This window comes from Chaetodon trifascialis, chromosome 19, assembly GCF_039877785.1.
Source record: "Chaetodon trifascialis isolate fChaTrf1 chromosome 19, fChaTrf1.hap1, whole genome shotgun sequence".
Classification (NCBI taxonomy): Eukaryota; Metazoa; Chordata; class Actinopteri; order Chaetodontiformes; family Chaetodontidae; genus Chaetodon; species Chaetodon trifascialis.
In genome coordinates this window covers 18,019,513-18,044,881 of record NC_092074.1, presented here as the reverse complement: position 1 = coordinate 18,044,881, position 25,369 = coordinate 18,019,513, and the positions used below count along the sequence as shown (strand labels likewise).

The 25,369-nt window shown below is 44.4% G+C and overlaps 1 protein-coding gene across 2 annotated transcripts; it reads right to left on the bottom strand.

Annotated features, from left to right (window-relative positions):
• Positions 1–199: 199 nt before the first annotated feature.
• On the bottom strand, positions 200–24,626 carry LOC139347475 (brain-enriched guanylate kinase-associated protein). Of its 2 annotated transcripts, XM_070987124.1 has the most exons (8): positions 24,322–24,626; positions 24,193–24,230; positions 13,766–13,970; positions 10,763–10,924; positions 7,515–7,581; positions 5,987–6,094; positions 5,575–5,655; positions 200–2,505 (listed from the first exon to the last, which is right to left on the bottom strand). In XM_070987124.1, exons 3-8 carry the CDS (start codon positions 13,861–13,863, stop codon positions 1,093–1,095), a joined length of 1,929 nt encoding a protein of 642 aa, XP_070843225.1. In that variant the 5' UTR covers positions 13,864–13,970; positions 24,193–24,230; positions 24,322–24,626; the 3' UTR covers positions 200–1,092. The 2 variants fall into 2 exon arrangements, with proteins under 2 accessions (XP_070843225.1, XP_070843226.1); XM_070987125.1 differs by lacking the exons at positions 24,193–24,230; positions 24,322–24,626 and adding an exon at positions 23,772–24,066.
• Between the last annotated feature and the right edge of the window lie 743 nt (positions 24,627–25,369).

Genomic DNA, 25,369 nt, shown 5'->3' with positions numbered 1-25,369 from the left:
GGCCTGGTAGTGACTCAGCAGCCCCCCCCCCCCCCCCCCCAGTTCAATCACTCAGATCAGCAGACGTGTAATTATCTTAAAACAACAACCGATCATATTCCAGCGTACTCGAACGCGGGGTGACATTAACACACGGTGTCTCTTTCACATAGCGACAGTTCAAATCCCTTCATCTGAACATTAAAGGAAGGCTTGGAGCTTATATGTATAATTTGTGCTTTATTAGGCGAACAACCAAAATATATAAACATGCATCGTTGTCAAAGAAACAGGGTTACAGTGGCTTGATGGGGTGTGGGCATCCAAATCTGAGGTAGAATGGGGGCAGGAAAACCTCTCCGTGGGATATAGAAGAGCAAAGTAATACTGAATGCCAAGACAGATCTCAAAACGTTCCATCAATAACAACATAACACACCCACCAATACTGTCAAATTCAACCAACAGAAGAAAAGCAAAAGGTATGTTTCTCATACGTGATTAATTGGTTTTTGTTGTCTGCTTATGTGCAACATTCATATTTAAATCCTCACAAGGCCGACGCCGTTCCAGCCGGTTCAAAAATAACGGCTGAAACGAATCTGTGTGCAGCCTCGGTTCTCAGTTAAAATAGTTTTCAAATATAAGATTGGCAGTTTTTTAATTTATATACAAGTTCCAGGTTTATCAAGATGATTTGCATTTTGTTTGATTGTTTTGGATGTATTTCTTGCTAACGGCTACATACAAAATATATCACTCAGTTTTTAGTTATAAGTATATATTTATACATTTTGCGATTTCAAGACATACACATTCTTACAAATATTCCCAGCCACTTGAGCTCCTCTGCTCCTTTTGCCCCACATCCAGCTCTTTCAGCATGGCTGAACTTGCTCAGGGCGGCTGTGGCGTGAACGGTTGCCGTCACCTGCCGCACAGTCAAAGCTTTTAAATAATCAGCAGTAGTTACACGTTCATGATACTGAATTACTTGGCTCCTGGCTTCTACGCAAACCATTTCCTATCAAAAGGCTCGTGCTAACAGGAGGTGTAGCTGGTCTAGCTGTAGCCTTGCGTTTAGCATCCTGTCAAAGATTAAACCTGATTGTCTTAATTCAGAAGCGTTCCGTAAAGCTGGGCCTTGGTCAGACTGTCCTTCCTGGAAAGTCCCAGGGAGCCAAATTTTTGGTTGTACGGAGGAGGAGGGGGCGGAGCCGGCGGCGGCGACTGGCTCACCTGTGCGGGAAGGCTGTGCATTTCCACTTGGTAGTGCTGCAGCTCTGCAGCCATCTCCAAGGTTCTCTGGTTCAGAGACTCGGTGGAGCTGTTGGGACTGGGGTCTACATAATCCGTGCTCTGGCCGCCAGCTGCCACGTTACCCTCCCTGTCTTTGGAGCTCCCTGAGTGGTAGAGGCTGTGCTCCGACCCCTGGCTGTCCTCAGCTCGGTACAGGTGGGCTTGGCTATGAGCCTGCCGCGGCCCTGGGCTGCATTCGGGGCTGGGGCTGCCGGCTACCCACACTGGGTCCATGACGCCCACACCATGATGGTAATAATCAGCCCCCTCCTGGAAGCTGCTGTAGAGCGGCCCCAGTCGGATCTTAGCGGGCCGCACAGAGAAGTGCTGCTCGGAGAAGCTGTAAGGTGAGGCCCGGCCGGGGCTGCGGTAGGTGTGGGCACTTAAGTCCTCCACGCTAAGTTGTCTCCAGCGGCCAATCAGCTCCTCCTCCTCGGGGGCTAATGTGCTGCCTCGACGGCTGTCTCCGTAGGCGACACTTGGGGACGAAGATGGAGGGAGTGGCTCGTAGGGCTCACTGAAACAGGAGGACATGGTGCGGCTGTAGACAGGCGAGCTGCCGTTCTGGTGGTGGCTCAGCTCGGTCTGCTGGAAAGGATGAGCGTTGGCAAAGCCTCTCGGACTGTCCCTCTCCCAGGATGAGTCGCTCTTCCTCTCATAGTCGCCTGCATCTCTCCAGTCCATGTAGAGGGAATGGTGGCGCGGGGAGGATGCTGCACTGCTGGGCGGGCCGTTGCCTTTGTCTTCAGACCCCCCTCCACTGAAGCTGGAGTAGGAGCTGGAGCCCGCACCCAGCGTGGCAGTGAACTTGGCAAAGTGCTCCTGCGAGCAGCCAGCCGTCAGCCCCATCGAGCCCTCCTCTGGGTTGCTGTCGGTGGAGTTTTGGGGCCCGTACAGCAGCTTCCTCTGACCGTGGAGGTCCATGCTGGGCCTCCGCTCGCGGTGGCGGTCGTCGGGGCAGTACAGCGCCGTGTCGCTGCTGTACAGGTCGGATTTGTAGGCTGCACGGAGCCCCAGCCGCTCTCCTGGCCCCAAGCGCTCCAAGATAAAAGCGTGGTCCTGGGTTTGGGGGCTGGGGGAGCGGGAGGCCTGGCTGCTGCTGCAGGCCTCGTCTGGTTTCTCCAGCACTTTGGCAATGAGAGAGGCCGGGACGCTGTCGGGGTAGGAGTGACAGAGAGGCGACTCCTCCAAGTGCATGGTGAGGCGCTCCTGAAAATCAGCAGGCAGCTGAAGGGTCAGAGAGGAGAGAAGGGCGGGAAACAACAGTGATGTAAGCATTGCTGTACCAACAGGTGGAGCTGGGTGGTGATTTCTGAGTGTATCACCGCAACATACACCTGTGCATTTACCTGATCTAACTGGAACGATTGTATGTGTGTGACTATAATAATAAAAAAATCAAAGTGTCATTTCAGTGAAAGATCCTTAACAAAAGAGAAAAAAATGGAAGGTGAACTGAGGAAAAGAAGAGAAAGACATTGCTCTATTCTGAGCATTTCTCAATAAAAAAAAGCCTCTCTTCACTATCTGTGCCTCACCATAGCAACAAGCATTACGGCAGCATATCATCAACAGGAATCTAGTCAGTTGTTTCTAATTGGCAATGAGAGGCAAGCTAATTATAACTTTGTAGAAACAGAAAAGACAAACACCACAGAGAACATGAAAAGACATTTTATCATAACAGTTTTATTACAACTTGGACCAAACTAAATGCCACTTAAGTACTGTCAACACATTTTTCATTTTGGGCTTGTTTTGAACAAGATCGCACTTAGCTTTTATGTGGTGTTTAGAAATCGGAGTCCGATCATTTTATACCCTCTCTGCTCTGGTTTTGCAGCAAAACAAATGACTGAAGCACTTCAGTAGGCGATGAAGAGCCACTGAGCTTCTCAAAATGCTGCGGCTCCATTCATCAATATGCTTTCGATTAGCTCCCACCCACAGGACCAGCAAACCAGCGGACATACAGTGAGTGCATGTATAGCCTATGACCCCGATTATAGTTGGCGCCGTGCCTGCAGAACAGTTTTTCACTCTTTAACCGATCCTATACGGTGTCCAGCCGGGTGTTTATGTGTCTGTGTGCACTGGATAACGTGTAGGGGGACATTTTATGAGCATTATGCAACCAGCTGCAGTCTGCATTGATATTTCCATTCAGCCATATGGGCAAAATGTGGAGAGGCTCTCTTTAACCTCATGGACACATGCCAGCTTTAAAATCCACCCTTGTCACACGGGCGAGGCACGAGGCCTAGGGCTGATGCAGCGGAAAGTGGCGCCAAGCTGGCCTGGACTTAAAACACTCATCGATACTCACATGCATCTCTTTTCACAAGCAACAGCAGGAGAGCGCGATGAGGCTGCGCCGTGCTCCCCATTTACATTTTGCTACACGTTGTAGTTTTAGCTCCTTGAACATTTGCACACAATCTGCATTGAAATAGTTCCCGTGGTGCTTCATGCTTAATCATTGTCAAACAATTGCATGATTACTAAACCCGGTGCAGAATAATTACACTCTGCCTTCGCTGCATGTTGAGTGACAGGAGGAGAAAGACTTTACACTCCTGCCTCGCCGATGCGTGCAAACACAAGATTTGTGCTACGGTTACTTTACACGTCCAAGACGACGTGTGATCGCAGTTCAGCGCCAAAAGGATTTAATGAGAGCACAAAGGAGTTCAGGCCTGTGTAAGTTCTGCATGTTGAGAGTAATATCTGCAGTGGTGGAAAGCAGTAAAGAAAGTACACAGTGTTGTACTTAAGTCCATTTTTGAGGTACTTATACTTTTACTTGAGTATTTCCATTTTCTCTTACTCTCGCCTTCTGCTCCATTGCATTTCAGAGGCAATTATTGTACTTTTTACTCTACTGCATTTATTTAGTTACTTTGTAGATTTGATTACTGATGCAAAATAAAACCATCAAATACATAATGATGTAACATTACTGATAAGATAAACCCCAGGGTGAAATTCACAAGCTACCACGCAGTACATATAGTAGAAAAGGAAAAAAAAATCCTCCGACTTCACCAGCGGCAACATTAAAGTATGTATTAGTACATCAATAATTATAATTCAGTAATATAATATACATTATTCTGCATAATGAGCACTTTCACTTTTTGTACCATATGTTCATTTTGATGCTAATTCTTTGTATTTTTAGTAAATCCAGGACCTTTACTTGCAACAACGTATTTTTACACTGTGGTATTGTTACTTTTACTTGGAGAAAGATCTGAGGACTTCAAATGTAAAATGTACAACACAACTCAGATCAAGGAGAAGTGAAAAAAAAAAAAAAAACACATCCCAACAATGATTTTCTAATCGATCAATGGAAATGCAATAATTTCAATACTTGAGGTAAAAAGTTCACTTTTCAGCGTGAGGTAACCATAAAAATAACCCATAGAAAATAATGTAAGTGATTCTCTGTCTTGACTCGTTTTGCAGGAAGCATGTTAAGCTGCGTTATGTTAGCTTCCACCTTTCTGAAGCTTTGCCTCGTTCGCCTCTCTCAGGTGAAGGTCGTTAAAAAAAAAACAGCTCTCCCTCTCCAGCCTCCGCCCTCCCTGCAGTGACCCAGCAGCTGCCGCTCCACCACGTCTCTTATCTCCTCTGCCTCACAAAGGGCGAGGTGACCTTCACTTACAGTCGAGACGGCGACATTTGTTTTTTTTCTCATCTTATGTCATGAGCTGAAAATCCACCTGAGTGCTGCCTCGCATCACACCTCCTCTTCCCCACGAATCACAGATATTTCACCAAATCTCTCCCTTTCACTGTGTGTTTTACATGATTATTCAGGACAGAAGGTTTCCTTTGCTTGTAACTTTTGAGAAGTAAAAATTTCAATATATTCTACTGTTATACTTTGTTATAGATTTTGTCTGTTTGGCCCCGAGAGCTGAACACGCTGCAGCTTAAGAAAACACAAGCAAATAAAGAAGATCCCTTCATCTATTTGACAACATGTGTACTATGTAGAAAAAATACTGCAAAGTGACAAAACCTCACCTGTCTCGCACTTATTGTATTTTACTTGATTTTCTTATTATTGGGCTTTATTTTCCATCTTATGTTATACATTATCTGTATTATATTTTATCTTTATTTTCATCATTTTCCTGTTTAGCTCACTTTCCAAACAGTTACATTTAGCCAACTTCAGCAACAACAAGCATGTGCATCAGTTTTTAGTGTCCCCCTGGAAACAGTTTCCACTGTCAGCACTAAATGAATAATAAAAAAAATTGTACAGGTCAGTGTGGGGCTCACCTCAGAGAGCTGGGCCCTGTAAAGAGATTTGTTGCACTGGAGGAGCTGAGCAGCCAGGTTACAGTCCTTCCTGTACAGATCCTGTGGAGCCACAACATGAGCACAAATGGAAGACATGACACAACATTTAGGGATTGCTATTCATTTATGTTGGCGAGTATTTTCATCATCTCCAATGACTAAGTATCACTTTTCTTCCAACTTCTATAAAACACTGGTTCAAAAAAACGACACTTAATACCTCTTTTGACGCCATGATGAGGAAACCAAACACAATAAAGAGGAAAACTTTTCTAATTCTAGCAACAAATTAAGTGTACTGTTTGTGTTCAAGGCACGGATTCAGGAAACAAGGTGGAGGTAATATGCAGTACTCTATTCTCCCGAGATGAAAACGTAAAGCGGCTCTTACGTTGTCTTCTTGGAGCTTCTCGATGGTGAGTTTCGCCTCCATCAGGTGGTTGTTGAGAACGATGATCTCTCTGCTCAGCGCTCGCTTCTCATCGTCGTGGTGCTGAGACTGACGACAGGAGAGCATTATACACATTACCAGCATGGAAAGAAGACTAAGTTTTCAGTCCAAACAACACTCATCAAAGCATGCATCCCAGTTTCAGAGATTCTTAAATTAAATCCCATTACAGGAAAGCAAAGCCATGACTTGTCTATGTCCAGGTTTACCATTCATCATCAATGTCTTGTCAGTGTAAATAAGCTTTGCAGAAGATTGTGTGTGAGACGGATGCAGTGAAGACACACTGAGCAGCGTCACACACTGATGCATGTTTAAGAGGCAGCAGGAGATGCTGCAGCTGATTCTCTTGGTTCCTCTGGGTAACAAAGAAACCCTGATGTCAGTAAACGCAGCACTGCACAGGAGTAAATTTTCTTTTTGTCGGCTGATGAAGACAGTCCAGGTTTCTCTTCATGAAGCACACGTGTGGAGCAGTTTTGCATGTCGAGCGGTATTTTAATTCATCGCTTGCTGCCTGTTCAAACTGCTTTCCTGTCAGCGTCCATAAACGGCGTGGAAAAACAGTCCGAGGTTAGTATTACACGGCCGCTGCACTAAGAAAACACTACAGCGTTAGTGTTGGTTTAAGTGTGCAGAAGTTTGCTCTTTTCTCTTCAGACTCTTCCTCCTTTGAACAGTGTGGCTGTGTGAGTAGAAGCCCACTCAGAGTACATCACTGTGTTTATCTGTCTGGTAATTACATTCTCTAGTTGCGGAGGGCCACGGGGTCAGATGGGTTTGTGGCACCTCTGGAGTAAACAAGCTTTACGATTACATAGAGACTTACTCTGCACCTCTCTCACCCTTGAGGAGGGGATACGTGAGATGAATCAATAACAGCTGATGAGGACGCTTCACAAGAAGGGGGGAGTCTTTATTTTAAGAAAATGACCATTTTTCTTCTCACAAAAAGCCGGGTGACCTTAAGCTTCTTATTAACCTGGTGTCTTGCTGCTGTTGCATTGAAATCACGACGATGGCCGTTATTATCTTGTGCTGCAACAAACCCGTTCACCGAGCGTTTTCGGCTGTCTATAGACACCTGATTGTCATACAGTGTTCTCAGGCAGGCTAGTTAATTGTATCTTTCGGCGGCAAAAGCGATGTCTGACAAATGCAAGTGAGGTGCGGTGCACTGAGAACAATGGGTTTGCTATCACGCTGCCATTGGAAGGAGGACAGCCAATTGTAATAAGCCATAATTAACGTCAGTGGTACCAACAGCAGGGCATATTCATATTCAAATAGGCTCTCCAAGTGCTCTGCACCACATCTAAACCCATGACTTGCTTACGTGCTTCTTTTTCCTCTGCGTCTACAGGTACTTAACCGCAAGCATGGGAATTCACATGACAGGATGCAGCATACACACACACACACACACACACACACACACACACACACACACACAGACTTGAACACTTACATCCCTGTGGATCTTTTCCTCCAGATCTTGGTTGATCCTCTGCAGTGCTGAGTAGCTGCTTTGTATTCTGAACGACACAATAAACGACATTGCTCACTCGCAGATAATAGTTTGTCGGCACACATGCAGTACATAGCAGCAGTCAGAGACCTCTTCAAACTGAGCTGTAAGCAAGACGGAGCTAAAGCGCACACCGCGCTTTCAGGTCGTAGCACCCCTCATCCGGAGGGTTGAGACATACTGGTATAAGGCAACACATGAGCAACAGTTCCACATAAAATCACACACTTCCTGAGCCAGTGGACCCCAACATCCTAAGGTGATGTTTCAGTTTTCTGCCTTGTTTTTCTTGTGAGATTTTGTACACTTGCACTTCTGTGAAACAACTTATATTTCATATTCTATGCTATGCTATAGACGAATAGAAAGAGACAAATATACAACTAAGAAACGGTTAGATAAGAATATAAGAAATGAGCAGTGACTGGTCAAAGAAACTGGAAGCTTAGCATCAAAATCTGTGCAGATTGAAACTGTTTCAGTGTCCTGTGCACAATAATGCCAAGAACAAGCTGGAATCAACAGGCGTGCTGCTTTAGCAAAGCTATTCTTAAAGCTTCTAAATAAAAACAGAAGGTTAGTCTCGGGTTAGCACTATGGGAACATGAGCTGAACATACTCTTGACTGACAAATCACAGTTTAAATATATTCAGTCTAACCACAGAGTCGACTGCAGATGCGCCGCTGTGGTTCAATAATGATCTAAGGGTCACTTTTCCTGGACTGAAAAACAAATCAAAGGGTATTTGGGGTAAAAATGGTTAAAACAGGAAGATTTATTTCATCTAATTATCCTCCTTTTGGGGCTATAATGTAAAAATATATTTGGTGTCGGTACATCATACTGTCTGAATGGTTGTACTATATGATACCATTATACTATATCATGTTAATATGTTTACTGCTTTATTACACCATGTACTACATATTTCTACATAAATACAAACATTAAGTATAATTCTTTAATTAATTCTTTGATATTATGTGCTGGGCTGCACGGTGGCGCAGCAGGTAGTGCGCGTGCCTCACAGCAAGAAGGTTGCTGGTTCGATCCCTGGGTCAGACGGGGCCTTTCTGTGTGAAGTTTGCATGTTCTTCCCGTGCATGCGTGGGTTCTCTCCGGGTACTCCGGCTTCCTCCCACAGACCAAAAACATGCTCATTAGGTTAATTGGTGACTCTAAATTGTCCGTAGGTGTGAGTGCGAGTGTGAATGTTTGTTTGTCCTTGTATGTGGCCCTGCAATCGGCTGGCGACCGGTTCAGGGTGTACCCCGCCTCTCGCCCATTGTAGCTGGGATAGGCTCCAGTCCCCCGCAACCCCGAAAGGGATAGGCGGTATAGATAATGGATGGATGGATATTATGTGCTGTCCTGGTGTACACTGATACTACCAGTATGATACTGGTAGTATCATGCTGGTCATACATTTACTATACTTTGCTGCTGCTACCACTAATACTTTGACTGAGATGGTGCTACACAATTAGCTGCCCTGTATAGTTCAGTTTAATATCACCTGTTACCAATCAACCTGTTTACCTGTGGAATGTTCCAAACAGGTGTTTTTGGAGCATTCCACATCTTTCCCAGTCTTTAGTTGCTTCATGTGGTTTCGTGTAAGCAGATATTTGTAAGCTGAAACATTCAGTATATTGCATTTGTACTGTTTTCAATTGAGCACATGTCAAAAAGGATTTCATCTTCTTTGAAATCAGGGCTGTAATCTACAGGAAGATCTCCTGAAGAGAATTTCATGATGTGGCACTAATTATAAGAACAACAGAGACAAAACGTGTCTCTTACTTTCTGTTCTTCTTCTCTTTAGACGACAGGAAAACCCTCCTGTCTGTGTTTGATTGTTAAGATATTCTGCACTGACACACTACTCCATACGCTCTAAAGCAATTTGATGCAGTTTATATTGTGAATTTCATTAAATCTCATGCTATGAGAAAAAGTCACTCGCTGCAGGAGAAGAATTGCAGCATACTGTCCTTTTTATTTTGGCTATAGGGCTCTTCTCCTAAATCCTCCACAGCATATTACATTTCTTCAACTTTAAAGCTGCTGTTCACTGGACCAGAGCGCAGACCGGCTAACTTTAGATACAGCACCCATGGGTAAACACTGAATTTTGAAAGTTCAGCGCAGCACTTCATATTGTACAAATGGAGCAAAAAACAAAGGATTTATAGCTTAACGGTCTCATCCCACTGGATCAATTTAAACTTCAAACTGTACAGACGCATGTGTGACTAAACTCTCTGTTATTGTGTCCCCTGTCTGTCCACGTTATTCCTGCTGTGCTCAGGTTTCTCTTACAAAACTGATTTTGTTCTAGATGAGTTTTACTAATTACAAACAAGGAATTTTTGCCAAAATCTTGTCACAACTCAACTCCTCAAACCTAACCTAATGTATATAAGTACAATTTTCTCAGTATATACTTAAACTTCAACTGTCCTGCATTTCAAAGGGAAATTTTGTACTTATTGCTCCTCCTCATACTTGTGTCACTAGTTACTTTTCATTAAGATTCTATTCACAAACACATTTATTAAGTATGAAGATAGATACTATCTGAATGAAACACAGTTTGTAGTTAAAGATTAACACCAGTGGCCAGACACATATAAGATGTTACACATCAAAGTCTGTTTACAGGTCTTGGTGAGTACTACTACATGACTGCAGAAGTTGTATGAAGCCTTTTGCGGCTTCAGAGGGAGCTGGTGACAAATACTATCCATCGCCTCAAGTGATGTCACACGAGTCAGAGTCAGCTGAAGCTGAAGACACATTTGAAAATGAGAAAAACCTGCAGGTGTGTAGCCCACTACTCATCTCTGCTTAAGGCTAAAGGTTCGAGGCAATATTAGCCGCTACTAGCATAACACATCCAAATCTCCAAGACAACTGTTGCATTGTGGGTAATGTCGGTACCATAATTCGAAAAGGAAGGAGAATATGTGTCATTAAAAAGACAATATTTCTGGTTCTGCTGCCTAAGATTTGATACTTTTTGTCCATCAGGAGTCCGACAAAGCTAGAAGAGTGCGATGTTAAATTGGTGGATTTAGCATTCAGGACTTTCACTTGTAAAAGAGTACTGTGGTATGTGTTGTGGTACTGGTATTTAATGAAAGGATCTGTTCCACCACTGTGTCGCACAGTGCGCTGACCTACCTTCGCAGTTTATCAGTGAACTTGTCCAGTTCCTCCTGCGCTCGGCGCAGCTCGGTCTCCAGGTACTGCCGCGTGGAGTCAAACTCGCTCTGCAGCAGCTCCAGCTTGTGTGTTGTGTAGGAAAGCCTCTTCCGTAAGTCCTCTTTCTGCTCCAGCAATGAGCTGCGTGCGCGCACACACACACACACACACACACACACACACACACACACACACACACACACACACACAAACACAGCAGCAGATGATTGTGTTCAAGGCATATGGTGGAGCAAACAAGCTTGTAACTTGGGTGTATGCGTATCTAAGTGGACTTATAAGTGTCTACATATCTTTTTAATGCACCCCTGAACGGCCATGCAACGGCGATGAGAACGTCATGAGAGGGTGATAAAGGCAGAAAAGTTGTGTGAGAAAGTGCTTTGTATGAAGAAAACATGGGACCAAAACAGAGATCTTTAATTAAGAATCCAGGCAGGGGCAAGCGAGGGTACAGACTTTTTACGTCATTAGACCTTAGAGCATGAGATCTCTTTTTCAGCATTAAAGCACTGCAGCACATCACAGAAACCCAATCATCAGCTAGATTGGTCCCATGGAAAAAAGAGAGGGTGTAATCTGTGATGAAATACGAGCCAATGAACTCTAATACATCATATGAATAGACTGTGAAGGCTCAGATTTACGGAACAGCGATACCCCCCACATGTAATTCAGCAAGACAGCACAATGATGACTATTTTCAGAGTATGTGCATTACCTGGGCTTCAATCTAATAAAAGGGCAAGTATGAGTGGGAAAAGAGGAAATGTCTGTTGCCGTGATGGATCTGAGTGTGCACGGCTGGGCTTAATGGACCCTGTATTGACGGACAGATGGAGGAAGGAGGGTAATGACTCTATCTGCAGCCGGATAACAGATAACAGAGAGTGGATGGAGATGTGGTCACGTCGCTCTTTTCGCTTCCTCTCTTTGTCTCTTTATCTCTCTTTTAACAAGATCATAGGTCCGGAGGTTTGGGGCTGAGAAAGAGTGAAGAATCAGGGACAGGTTCCTTTGAATACTTTCAGGTATAATCCGCTTTCCAGCTCATTAATATGTGTGATAATATTTCTGCAGTCAGTGGGATGAAAAGCAGACTGGGTCAGTCAACACTTGGACAGTTGGTAAGACTAAATATTAGCAGTGCAGCATTTCTCTGTAATTTTGTCTAAATTTTATTCTAATTTTCTGTCTAATAAACCACAGACAGAAACACAAATAATATAAATAAGGTACTGTCAGCATGAATTGATTCATGGTCATGCCAAACACACAACTCCCAGTGGTATATAATGGATTTATTATTAGTGTATGACACCTGAATAAGAAATATGAATGAATTAATTCATATGGTAGAGATGCAGCAAATGTGTGCTCTTATAGCAGAAATCCCACGAGCTGATCTAAAGACAAATCTTTTTGGCTACAAGTGTTTCGTAATCTGATATTCTAAAATTAAGGTTTCTGCAAATATTTCCTGGTTAAAATGAGTGAAAGATGTTGGTTGGTGAAGGCGTGTGAACCATATTTGTCAGCATCGGTATCACAGGCTTTGAAGGCCCCCTCCTCTCTAAGAGGTTTGCGACAGCTCGAGATGGAAATTAAGACTCACGCTCACTGATTTCAGTCATTTTGTTCAGTTCACTTCAATTTGCAGTCACTGATTATGTAGCTGGTTGACTTTTTTTCCAAAGTAATCGCGTCACCATCCAGACGCACTTCACATCAGCGAGCGTTCGCGCCTGTGTGCCTCGATGCTGCTGAACTGCTCAGCTGTGACTGCCTTCAGTTCAGTACACAGTTAATCAGGGAAAAGCCCAAATAAAAATATAACAAAAATAATAAAAGCTGAATTCCATTTAGCTGCTTCAGCCTCTGGGTCCTGGTATCGTGCATGTTGGCTCACTGTCAGCACTCACTGGGACTCCTGAGCAGGACAGGCCATCGTTCTTGTCATCACTACACAGTCAGTCCAGTTTGAAAGCCTGGTGTTAAAGATTAGTTCGCACATGTACTGTACATGTACACGCACCGTACTTCCAATTTTGATTCAGACAGAAGCTGGACACAAACCTCTTTTTTTTTAAAAATAAAATAAAAAATGTAAATACAAGATATACTGGTCATTTAAATTCATAATGAATGTTGTTTTTTATGTAGAGGAGCAATAGGCCATACTACCTTAAAACTCATCAGGTATCAACACTACAGACAACATGGGCACAGTTTATAAAAAAAGGGGTGTTAATATCCATTTCACTTGACCACAGCTCTTCTTAAGGTTGCTACTTAGCTAACTTGTGCTTCTAAACTGTGGTACTTTGTGTCCTTTAAGACATTTTTCACTCAGCCAATCATTTGTACAGCTCTGCACCAAGAAATGTTTGTACAAGTAAAACACCACTAAAGGTAATACGATAGTCTCTTGCTTCTTGGCACAAATTAAATAAGAAATGATCATTTTCACATGGATCAGGAATATTGTTTACAATTTAAGTGGAAAGCTGTCGCATCTATTGTACGACCAAATCAGTGAGTAAAACAATACCAGCCTACGGAGTGATTCAATGAACGTCTCAACTGACTGGCTGGCATTTCAGTGCTGCATTACCCAGCAGCCCCCACCTCCTGCTTCACTTTGAGTGGCAGGCATTCGCAGGGGAATACAGGTGTTTGTTGTTTGATATAGGACGAGTTTACGTGAAGTAGCTCCAGGGATGAAAAATCCCCCATTAGTGACCTCTTCTGTGAACGGGAGCTGAGTCAGACATAATGAGTGCTTTCATTCCGGTGAGATGAGATGACGAGGCAGCATGACTTCTGGGCTCGGAGAGGCGGGATGAGGCTGCTTTTACACCACTGGGTGGCGAGAGGAGACACCTCGTGGGCGGATGAACGGACAAACAGGTAAAAAAAAACGAGGACGGATGGAAAGATGGCGTCTGAGAGTTTCACTCTTACCTCTTTTTCGGATGTTTTCCGCCATTTCGGGGGACTTTTAAGGCGGTTTTGCCAATGTATATCTTTTTCATGGTTTGTCTGTGTTCCTTCCCTCTCATGTGTTTATAGGGGTTGACCAAAGGGAGCCGTCATGTGTGTTAGTGTCCCAAAGGAGACCAGCTAAGTCTGGCCTGCAGAGCTACGGAGTGCTCTACCTGTGTTGACCCTGCCAAACAAAGCAAACACACAGGTTGTCAACTATTAGTAACTAAGGTTCAGCCAGGGATCCTGTTTGTAGGACAAAGTCGATATATATTTTGCAATGATAGTCATTTTGATGGCAATATTCCCCACAGTTTTGTACTTGGCAGGAGAAGAAAAGCTGAAACAGCAATAAACTCTGCACTAAATTCAGAGTAACCGACCATTTTGAAGGTTAGCAGCTCTTAAAAGGTTAAAATCCCCCCCTGGTGATGCAGCGTTTAGGCTGATTTTAGTGTTTTTCGGTGTACATTTCCCTCATGATGTCACACTGTGCTGTTTCCTGTGAAGATACGTTGGAAGTGAAAATGAAAGCATCTAAGACATCAGTGGTAAATGTCAAGTTTTGGTGTCAGAGCTTCAGACTTAAAGGGCAAGGGTCTCTTTTTGTTTTGCAGCAAAGTTCAACACTCACAAGGACAAGGGCAGGATATATTCCACAGCGTGCACCTTTGTGAAACATTTCATCCTTACAAAGAACTTATTCATACTTTTTTCTTAAATTTGGGCTTCCCACTCCATGTGCTTCATGTTCTTTCAAAGCCCTTGAAAAGTATTATAGAATAAAGATAAATGAGCGGCAATCAAAGACAAAACAGCTGCAGGTATCATTCTTCCTCAGGACTGTGTGGATGTGCTCTGATCAGATCTTGACAGAGGCCTGGGCCACATAAACAAACAATCCCATAACTGTCACCACATATAGATTCAGACGCTTCTGATTGGTGCACAGAAATACCTCACATCAGCTTTCTCCATCGGAGCCGCGGCCACTTTAACCAGCGAAAAGAGCACAGAGTAAAAAAAGAAATGCGGAAATCTCTCATGTGAAATGACTAAAAGTGTTCTAAATTTAACAGAAAATGTTGCTCTAAAGTAGAGTCCCATCACTCACAGTCAGGAGCTGACTGAGAAAACACATCTCCAGGCCCCGTGAAAGAAAATAAAACGCATTTGTCGGTTTCGTGCTTGAATTTGTGTTCTCGTTGGACACAAACCTGCTTCACACCACTGGTGGCTGATGAAAGGCCTTTGTGACAAGCAGACATCCGACTTATCAGTAAAAACAAACATCCCACCACCGACTGACCGTCTTCATCTCCTATATGTCCAAACACAAAGGACGTGAGCTGACACATCCACCCAGTCTGCATGGAAAGAGTTTGACAGGGCCGATGCACTGAAGCTTCTTTCCCAAACATTCCCAGCGTCCCCTCAATCCCGTGTCTCGACGGCGGTCCGCAGCACAGGTGCAGCTGTCAACCCGCAGACAAATGGCGCGGGTTATTAGATGAGACGGCCCGTCAAAGCTTGATCAAAGCTCCTCTGATCTGGACCGTCCACTCGGACAGGAAGCAGTGACAGACCGTGGATGTGACTGCAGTGGGGCATGGCCGAGGAGAGCTTCACGTTTGGGGATGTTGTATCCGTGGATACTGTATACATGAGTAAAAAAAAACAAAAAACAGATGACATAGAGAAACATGTTGATCCTCTGACACCCAGTTGTTGGGAGGTGATTTATGCTGCTGGCTGAGGAGGCAGGGAGACATGTACTCCTCCAGATGGTGACAGCTCACCACCGCCACTGGAGCCTTCACTCCAGCTGCTCCCCTCTGAGTCATAGCACACCGGCTCTGGGTGTGTGTGTGTGTGTGTGTGTGTGTGTGTGTGTGTGTGTGTGTGTGCGTGTGTGTGTGTGAGCATGTCTTTGTGCATGTAAGACTGTCGTCTTGTGAGTTTATACATGCAGGTGCGTGCTTGTGGGTGCGTATGCATTAATACGCCTGTGCCTACCTGTGTGTCTTTGTGTTTGTGTGCTGCGACATGAGCTCTGCCCATTCAATCCCCTTCTCCCAGGAATGAAATAAACCAGCAGTCTCTGCCATAAAAGTCGAAGAGGACAGCTGTACTTAGCAGCACATCTCAGGCCACGTCAGGTGTCCGCTGTCAAGCCGCCAACACACAACAACTCTCGCTCCCTCGCTCATTCATTCACTCGCTTCTTTCTCTTCCTTTAGCCGATCCTCACACTGCAGCAAAACCATAGACGGGGCTCGTTCAGATGGCGCTGCCTGCCACCCACTCGTGCCACGCTGACATTTGAGAGGAACTCAGAGCATTGAAAAGAAGAGGAAGGGGAGGTGGTGGAGTAGGAGGAGGACATTAAAGTTGGGTACCGGGAAGAGGGAAAAGCAGGAAGTGTTTGATGGGGGAGGGGGGTTTCTGGCCAGAGTGGTTGCAATTTAGCCAAAGACAAGAAAGAGGGAGAAGCCATCATCAAATAAGGGAGGAAAAGCAAAGAGAGTGGGTGTCAAGTGTCCACTGAAAATCACAATTTCTGTTTTCTTCTTCCTCTCCTCGCCCCATCTGTTTCTCAGTTTCTGCCTTGATGATCACATCTACCTTGCACATAGATTGGCTCCCAGGAAAAGCCCTTATCGCAGGCCCAGACCTCAGCATTAGAGCGGGGGAACCCGAGTGGCTGACTCATGCAGCAGCAGCAGAGGAAAGAAGGCGAAGAAGACGCTCTTTCTGCCCCCCCTCGGATGCCTTCGGATTAAATGAGGTAGCTAACCTGCAGCAGTCACTCAGCCCAATGACACGTACAGTATGACTCAACCAACTCAGAGAAAAAAAAAACATCAAGTCTGTGGGTTTATGTCTCTGCTGATTCTCTGTCCAGCATTGATTAACTCTGGAGCAGACACCTAAGTAGTTACACACCAACTACCAACATCATTAGCAGCGGCAGGGGATAATGACCCGCTGAACGGATTTCATGTGCTGCTGATGGCACTCGGCACAGGGGAGTGTGTAATCACGACAACCGCCCCGTGAGGATTTTAGGATGAGTGGAAGAGGTGACGGAAGGCTAGCTGAGCTCCAAAAGCAAACCCAAAAAATATACACAGGTCTGTGCTGCTGAAAATCAACGCAAAGGACAGATTGAGTCCATCAAGACAAGCTGAGGGCAGACATTCAGACTGGAAATGTCACTGTGTTAAAATCGAAAGGGGCTTTGCTGCAGGTATCAGTGAGGAGATGAATTAAGCTCAGCGACGGGCAGTTTTAGTATACATGAATGAGTTCATCATTTTGGGAATTATGCTTGTTTGTTTTCTTGCCAAGGGTGAAATGAGAAAATCAATACCACTCTCATGTCTGTACAGTAAATATGAGGCCACATGCAGCAGCTGCTTAGCTTAGCACAGAGCAGAAACAGCAAGGCTAGCCGTCTTTGGAAAGTGTTTTTGATAAATGATGCAAATAAATAGAAGTTTTGGAGTAGAGGAAATATAACCCTAAAGCCATATGAGCACTGACATGCACAGACACAGACGCACCAACACACACTAAGCACATTAAACACACGAACACAAGCACATTCTGTCCTACAAAAAAATACAGTCAGCCTCCAGACAAGAAAATCATGTTACGCTGCCAGCAAATCCTTCGGAGAGCTGTCCTAGCAAAGCTACCGAGACCTCGTCTTCTTCCGACCCAGAATCCACACACTTACACTGAAACCTCTCGCTCAGTCTGAAACTTGGTGATTTACTGTGTGTTCAAAACCAGTGACTCTGAATTGCTTCAGCATTTAAATTTACCCATAAAAAAAAAAAAAAAAAATCCAAATCCTGTCCACGCCCTTTGCTTCAGCCTCTTCATTTTTTTTGGTTTCCTAAAATAGCGAACTAAACATTGTGATATTTGCCTCTTTTTTTTTTTAAATTCAAAATTAAGGCCAGCATCTTTTCAGCCACCACCAAAGAGGAGATGGGACAGAGAAGCACAAGCAGCTTTCAAGGGGGTCCAGCTCATTAAAAATAGAACAGACACAAACATGCATGCATGCACACACACACACACACACACACACACACAAACACAAACACAGAACACCGCCCACCATCACAGCATATTGTTTACGAGTGGAGCTCGAATGGACAGGTAGTGATTAGACACAACAAAGGAACCACCTCTGCAAACCTGCTAGCCTGCAGTGCACTGCTCTGTGCTCTGAGTGTGTGTATGTCTGTGTCTGTCCATAAGCATTTACCTCATGCTCTTATACACATATAGCAGGTGGCTCAGATGTACTTACTGGTCCATCCATAACTCTCAAGTGGCACCCTAAAAAGCCTCAACTCAGGGACGCATGAATGGAGCTTTTACAAAGAAAAGACCGTACTGAGCAAATATAGAAGGCAATGTAGCACTAACAGCTTTCCAGTATTAATGCAGTGCCACATAAAAAAGTGTAGTGTGTAATCTGTGACCTCTGGTTTGGGCTCATCACAGGTAGACAAGCAGCAGAAATCAGAAAGAAAAAATGAGTTTACGTGTTTAATTTCCTGTAAATCCCCCTCACTGCTTTATACTTCTCATAGGAAGGACACTGTCATTTTACATTTCAAGGTTTATGTTTGGTTGAAATTAAGGTTTGAAATAACAGTTTTTTTGCTGAGTGTTAGCTTGTTAGCTTAGCTGACCAGCACCTCTAAAGCTCATGAATAAACACAATATATCTTGTTTATTTTATCTGTACAAAAACTGAAGCACAAAAAACGACAAGCCGTGATTTTATGGAGGTCATATGTAAGCTTCCCTGATGCTAAGAAGGCGAGTACGTGTATTTCCTAAGATGTTGCAATGTGCTTTAACTGAAAAAGGAAGTAAGCTGCGGCTTACAGTCCTTTACATCCCTGCTGTTGCTGTTGGATGCAAACCAAAACTTGGCAGGGCGCCTTTATATTCTGTTTGACACTTTCAAGCATGACAAAATTTTGAGCTTCTGTTACTTAAAACAGAGGAGGAGTTTGGGCCTTTGCTTGACTGCTGCTTGTTGAATTCAGCTCAGCCTTTAAGACCATGCAGTCTTCATACCCAGCAGGTCAGGGTGAACAGGACCTTGTCTGGACCCTTGACCATCAGCACTGGCACCACCCTGGTGTGCATTAGTTCACCGGTTCTGTACACTAATGAATGCACACACTGCTAGAAAATGACATGTTTTCTGGTGACATTCTGGGTCTCCTCTCTCATGTGTGTACAAACACGAAATTTAGAAATTTATTCAGTGGTGCGAAAAACACTTCCTCATCCTCAACGTCAGGAAAACAGAACAGATTGTGTGTGACCACGAATCCATTGGGGGTCATTCATCAGTGGTTCTCCGTGACCAGAACACAGCCCAGGTTAACTCTTACAGATCCATGGGCATACAGTACACATTAACAGCAAACTGAATGGAGTGTTCAGGTAGAGCATGTCTGCACTCAGGTCCAACAGCAGCTACACTTCTTCTGTAGACTGATCTTTGGCGTCAACTCTCTCTTCTACCATGCTGTAGTTGAAAGCATCCTGCAGTATGGCATCTCAGCCTGGCTTGGCAACCTCAGCGTACAGCTAAAAGCCCAGATTACCCGGCTAACATAAAGAGCCATTGAAATCATGGGAGTCAGGCAACATCCCGCACTCCAGGCTGTCTTTGAAGAAGCTATCATCAGACAGGTCCAGACCCCACCTATGTGACCTATACCTGAGTACCAGCTTCTTCCCTCAGGCAGCTCCTTCAGAGTCCCCAGTGCACGCTAAACCGCTTTAAGATCTCCTTTGTCCCCCCGTCCATCACAGCCTTACATGGGGAGAGAGTACGACCTATGTAATGCTGCTTTTTATCTCAACTGTGCACATTTTATGATCATTCTCTGACTGCACACACCAATATGATGAATTTAGGTGTGCTGTATGGCAGGTGGTGCGCAATCTAAAGGGCAGCAAAGTGTATCTTATCTTGACCTTATCTTATCTTAATCTTAATGACTGCTACATCTTAAATCAAGGCATTATATGCTCACTTTTTGTCAGACAAGATGCTCCTCTGAGCAGGCAGTTTTTATGTTAGAGCAATTCACCTGTTTCAAGCTTTTTTGCCCTTTGTCCAGACGCGCTTTAAGTCTGGACACAAAAATGTTGAGATAACTAACTGTCTTATAGAAGAGATATTTATCATTGTTTTAAGAATCTCGGCAAGTGAAATTTTCCTGTTTAGAAGTGAAATTTTGTGTATTTTTATTATTTAACCCAATTTTTTGCTTGAGAGCTGAGCTTTTGCAGTGTACATTTGTTTAGTATTTTAGCTAAATACAAGCGCAGTACTTAGCGTTTAGCATTATTCCATTACAACCTGCAGTCACAGTAGCTGCTGTTCAGCAAAAGTTCCAAGTCTCACTTTAAATTTGATTCAACTGATGTCATGTGCTCTTATTTCTGAAAGTAGCTGACTTAACACATACTGTAGATTGCTATGTAAATATTTAATTCAAGTCAAATTGCCAAAAAATTGAGTTATGGCAGCTGTTATATGCAGTGAAGCCATTCAGCCACTTACATGGCTGACTGCTTCATCATCAGGAGGAATAAATCTGACCTGTACGATATGACCGCTGGTGCTGAAGAGGGCAAAGGGGAGGAGGAATAATGGGGTTGAGATGATAAGACGCACTTAATGACCCCCAGAGGAGCTGTCAGCAGAGAGAGAGAGAGACCCAGACACAGAGTGGGAGAGAGAGGCTGGCTGCTCAGACCACAGAGGATAGAGGAGAGGATTAGTCTGTTAGAGCAACACTGTCCACTTAAACAGATCAAAACTAACCTCCAGCCTCTTCAGACCAGCCTCTCTCTCCCACATCACTGCTACTGCTCTTCTGTATCATCACTTCATCTGAAATAAAAGTGATTCAGCTGACACCTAATTCACCTGGAACGGCGCAATGGCTGCAGCGCTTCAGATTTCTGATATTCACATGAATTGTATTCATATTTTCAGTGGTTACGTAGTGAGCAAACACCTGAACAGGTAAAGGAGTTAAGTTGAAATTTTGGGAAATACTCTTATTTGCTTTTTTTGACAAGAAGTACATGACACCACTGTTACATCCGTTGATTCGATATGAAGCTAAAAGCGTAGTTTCCCTGGGGATCATGTTCCAGTTTATGTGACTTCCTGAAGTCTCCACTGGTTGCCTGGCAAGCTCACAGTGACAACAAATCTCAAGGAAGCCACTGCGCTTTTTTACACTTTGGTTTTCATGCACATTAAACAAACTAGTTAAGTGGCTTTGGAGGTGCTGGACGGCAGATTTCATTCGCTTCAAACAGAACCATGCCAGCTGTTTCACCATTTCCAGTCTTAAGATCATCTAACCTAACATAAAGTGTCTGCTGCTGTAGCTTCATAATTAATGCACAGACATGCAAGTCAGGAAACATAATTCCCACAATGTCAAACTATTCCTTTAAATGTAAAACCTGAACGCATGAATGGTGAAGTATGCAGACGCTTCCACGCAGGGTGGAACAGGTCACTGAATGGTTTAATGAGCATAAAGATGACATAAATCCTGTGGTATGGCCTTCACCGCCAGATCTCTACTCAGCTCAACACCTGTGGGGGATTTTGAAATGATGTCTTAGACAGCGCTCTCCACCACCATCGTCACCACGAGGAGCGAATATCTTTAGAAAGAACGGCGTTCATAGAATATAGATATATAAATTCAGGAGCACTGAAGCTGTTGTGGATGCTCGTAGTGGCCTGATATCTTACTGAGTATTACTAAAGCATGGTTTTTCATGTATTTTATCACCCATCTGCATATGTACAATCTAACAAGAAGTACTTTAGACCTGTTAACTCATTGCAAATAATTCAATACTGTGACTGCTGCTTTCACGATGATGAATGGATTTTTAAGCTTAACTTTTAAGCCGGCACAGACGAGAAGTCCAAAAAAAAAAAAAAAAAAAAATCAATTTGCACAAATTTCCATGACTAATGGCAAAACTCCATCTGCTGATGAAGATCATGTGATGTGATAAAAAGCTCCAGAACAGCTAGGTCACTGATCTCAGTGACGACAGTGGTGCTCAACAACTTTTCTGAATACTGGCAAAGGTGCCATCTGATACAGGGCTTTGTCTGATTGCTGATATTTAATCAACACTTTTATTTTCTGCTTAATAATGGTAGCTAAGAAGAAGAACAGATTATAGATTATACTAAATCTACATCCACTGACGGTATACTTGATATAATCGCTTGAAAACCAAAAAAACTAAGTCAAACTTTTGTTTTCTTGTCACCCAAGGACAACATTAAATCATCACTCCTTCAGAAAGCAGCATTCAATTTGGAGCTGTCAGTCATCCTGGAAGAGCAGCTGTCACTTTTTTTTTTCCAAGTGGTGTCAATCTCATTTTCAAAATAAAACACTTCAAAACGTTTCCAGCTAAAGCTGTTTGTCATTTCCGTTAATATTCTGACAACACTTTAAAAACTCTTAAAAACTTTAGATCTGTTCATGCGGCTGAGAGGTCTCCTCTGCTCTGAGCCTCCCCTCTCCAACGTGTCTCCATGTAAAATTTACATCTCTGTCTCCGCCACAGGGCCCAGACGCACAAGCCCGGCCAAGGGAGGGACAGAAATTGCAAAAGAGAAAGAGAGGGGAAGAGATTTCAGGACATTTCATCACTTAGACTGGAAGGCGTCTTGGAGATGAGGTGTCGGGGTGGAGGTGGGGGTGGGTGGGATGTAGAGGCAGGGTCAGACTCTCAGGTAGGTCCAGCTTCCTGTTTAACCTCATCACAGCTTCTTCAGAGGCCACAGGTGACCTTGTTTCCTACTCAGTAAAGAGCGAGGAGAAAAGGCACAGGGCTACCCCCTCTTATCTCGGCAGAGCTGCTATAATTCAATTAAAGCTGTGACACCGAGGTGAGGACAATTGATGTCTAATATTGGAGAAACACCCCGTCAGATTAATTACCCCTCATCGGCTGGTTAAACGGCTTTTAAACTGTAATCTGCCTGAAATCATAATAATACCATCGGTAATCGAACACAAAAGGGGAAGCTGTGGATCTATTTCCATCTGTACTGGATTAATAATGGTTCATTAGTAATAGTATCAATTACAACATGTCTACTGTAGGACAGTGAGGTAAAAAGCAGAGAGAGAGGAGGGAGAAACCAAAAAAGACAGATCCCTTCCTGCATCTCGTTACGTTTGCTTTGCTGCTTTAATTCCCGTGTAATGCAACTTTAATCAGAAAAGTGGGTGAGCGCTTGTAATTTTGTAATGAGCTCATTAAAATCTGTTTATGCAGGCATGTGAAGGCATCGGTTCAGTTATCACCTTGGCTTTGTGTGAACATTTGAGATGGTCAGGCTCATTTAAACACAAAATACTCATTAATTAGAGCTACTATTGCTTAGTTGCTCATATTGGTAAAGCAGCACTGTTATGCAGTGAGTAATTAATCAGTGTTATAGGTGCATTCCGACAGGTGATTGTCTGAAATTATGCAAAATCAGATATGTAAGAGTCACAGATGGACATTTTTACTACCTCCACACGTTCAAGATGAATTAAAAACCCTCTTGATTGATCCCTGAGAGAATTAGCTTTTACAGTAACGCCACATACACTGCAGTGAATTTTCAAGCCAAGAGATTCCCTGCATACAACCATCAGCCCTGTTCTGCAAAAAAAAACCCACCCTTTTATCTTTGACAAACTATCAGAAAAGCACATCATTCCTAACAGCACTGCATCAATACACAGAGAGCACGAACTGACACTGAGTGCATCCACATCACATACAGATGAGCACATATGCACACACATTCACACGTATTCGCGCAGACACAACCGAGCCAGCTTTGCAATCCAAATCAAAGATGCAAACACTGAAGCAGTACCTTCCTCTCACGCAGAGCTTCATCCCGGAGACAGAGAGATAAAATCCTGCTGCCTGAGCCTCGCCGGGAGAATGGAGAAAACCCCCCCCTATATGCTATCTGGATTGGCTTACCCAGCTCTCCCTTAAAGCTCAGAGAAACCCCACCACAGGCACACCACCCCACCACCACCAGTGCCGCCGCCTCCAACAACCACCACGCCACTCCAGCAGCAGCAGCAGCAGCAGCAGCAGCAGCAGTAGCAGCAGCAGCTGAGCCAGGAGGGAAGACAGAGGGAGAGAGACTGTGCAAGAGTGGAAAGACAGAGAGGAAGAGTGGGAGGGAAGGAGCTTAAAGGAAGAAGACAGGGAGAACGCGGGGGCGTGATGATGGAGCGCTGAAAGATATGTGCAGAGATGGAGAGAGAGAGAGAGAAGCTTACCTGATGGTGTCTATGCCGTTCATCTCTTCATCAGGCACCTAAAGGAAATGACAGCATGTTAGTGGAGGGGACCCATAAAACTGGCCCGGGAGCTGCCAAGTAGAGCATCGCTGCAGCACGCACACTCACCGGGAAAAAGAAATGAAGCATACATATTCAGCAGGCGCGCTCTCTGTTTCCCAGTGTTTTTGTTTATGTTTCGTCTCCACCACTCTCTCGTCCCCCCCGGCTCCCTCATTCGCTCCTCTCCCTGCACTCCATCCCTGCTAGTGAGCAAGCCCAACACTCATCAGACTGAACCTGGCTGTCTACATCCGCACTTGCTTGAGGTGAGAAGAGCACAATCGCATTATACCCCAAATTTTAGAGGAGTGAGAAAGAGGGGGGTGGAGGGGGATGGAGGGGAGGGAGGCAGAGCGGATTGCAGCCAGACTGCAGATACATGGCAAACCCCCCCATGAGGGATACTGGCAGCAACTCAATATCCTCGTCGAGGTGCTGAATCGGAGAGAGAGGGAACAAAGACAGAGAGAGACAAAGAGGGGGTGTGGAAAGAGAGAGGGAGAACGGAGGGAGAGAAAGGGGAAGGTGAGGGGGAACAGGTGGTTCAATCTGTTGAATCTCACATCTCAAGTCCCAGGCTGTTAGGGAGAATACGTTTTATGCGCGTCTGCTGCTGGCCCTTTTTCTGGAGGCGATGAATTATGCATCATCTTGAGAATATTCCCCCAGTATGCTTCATTCAGATTTAGGGTGCAGGCCTGATGGAGTGTGGCAACTGTGCTGCTGTGTTATCATGTTTCATGATTTGGTGAATGCTGGAAAGTAAGCAGCAGCGGTCGGCGGAGGGATTCACGCACATCCAGTTGTGTGATTAATGAAGGAAGCAACCAGGGTCAGCGGGAAAGCATAAGCGATGGAAGACCAACGAAAATGCCGGGGGGGGATGCTTCACGAATGGAGCTTGCATCACAGCAGAAGGCCATGTGCCTGTGAAGAACGTTTCGTTACCGCGCTCGCACAAGTACAAGGACTCGTGTGAGGAGATGAAACTTCGGCAGCGACACACACAGACACTCACACACTGCATTGAGATGAACACCAACAGGCTCACATGCCTGCCTCTCAGCCCCCACACCACCCACCTTTTTTCAAGCAGTTGCTAAGGTGACGGCAA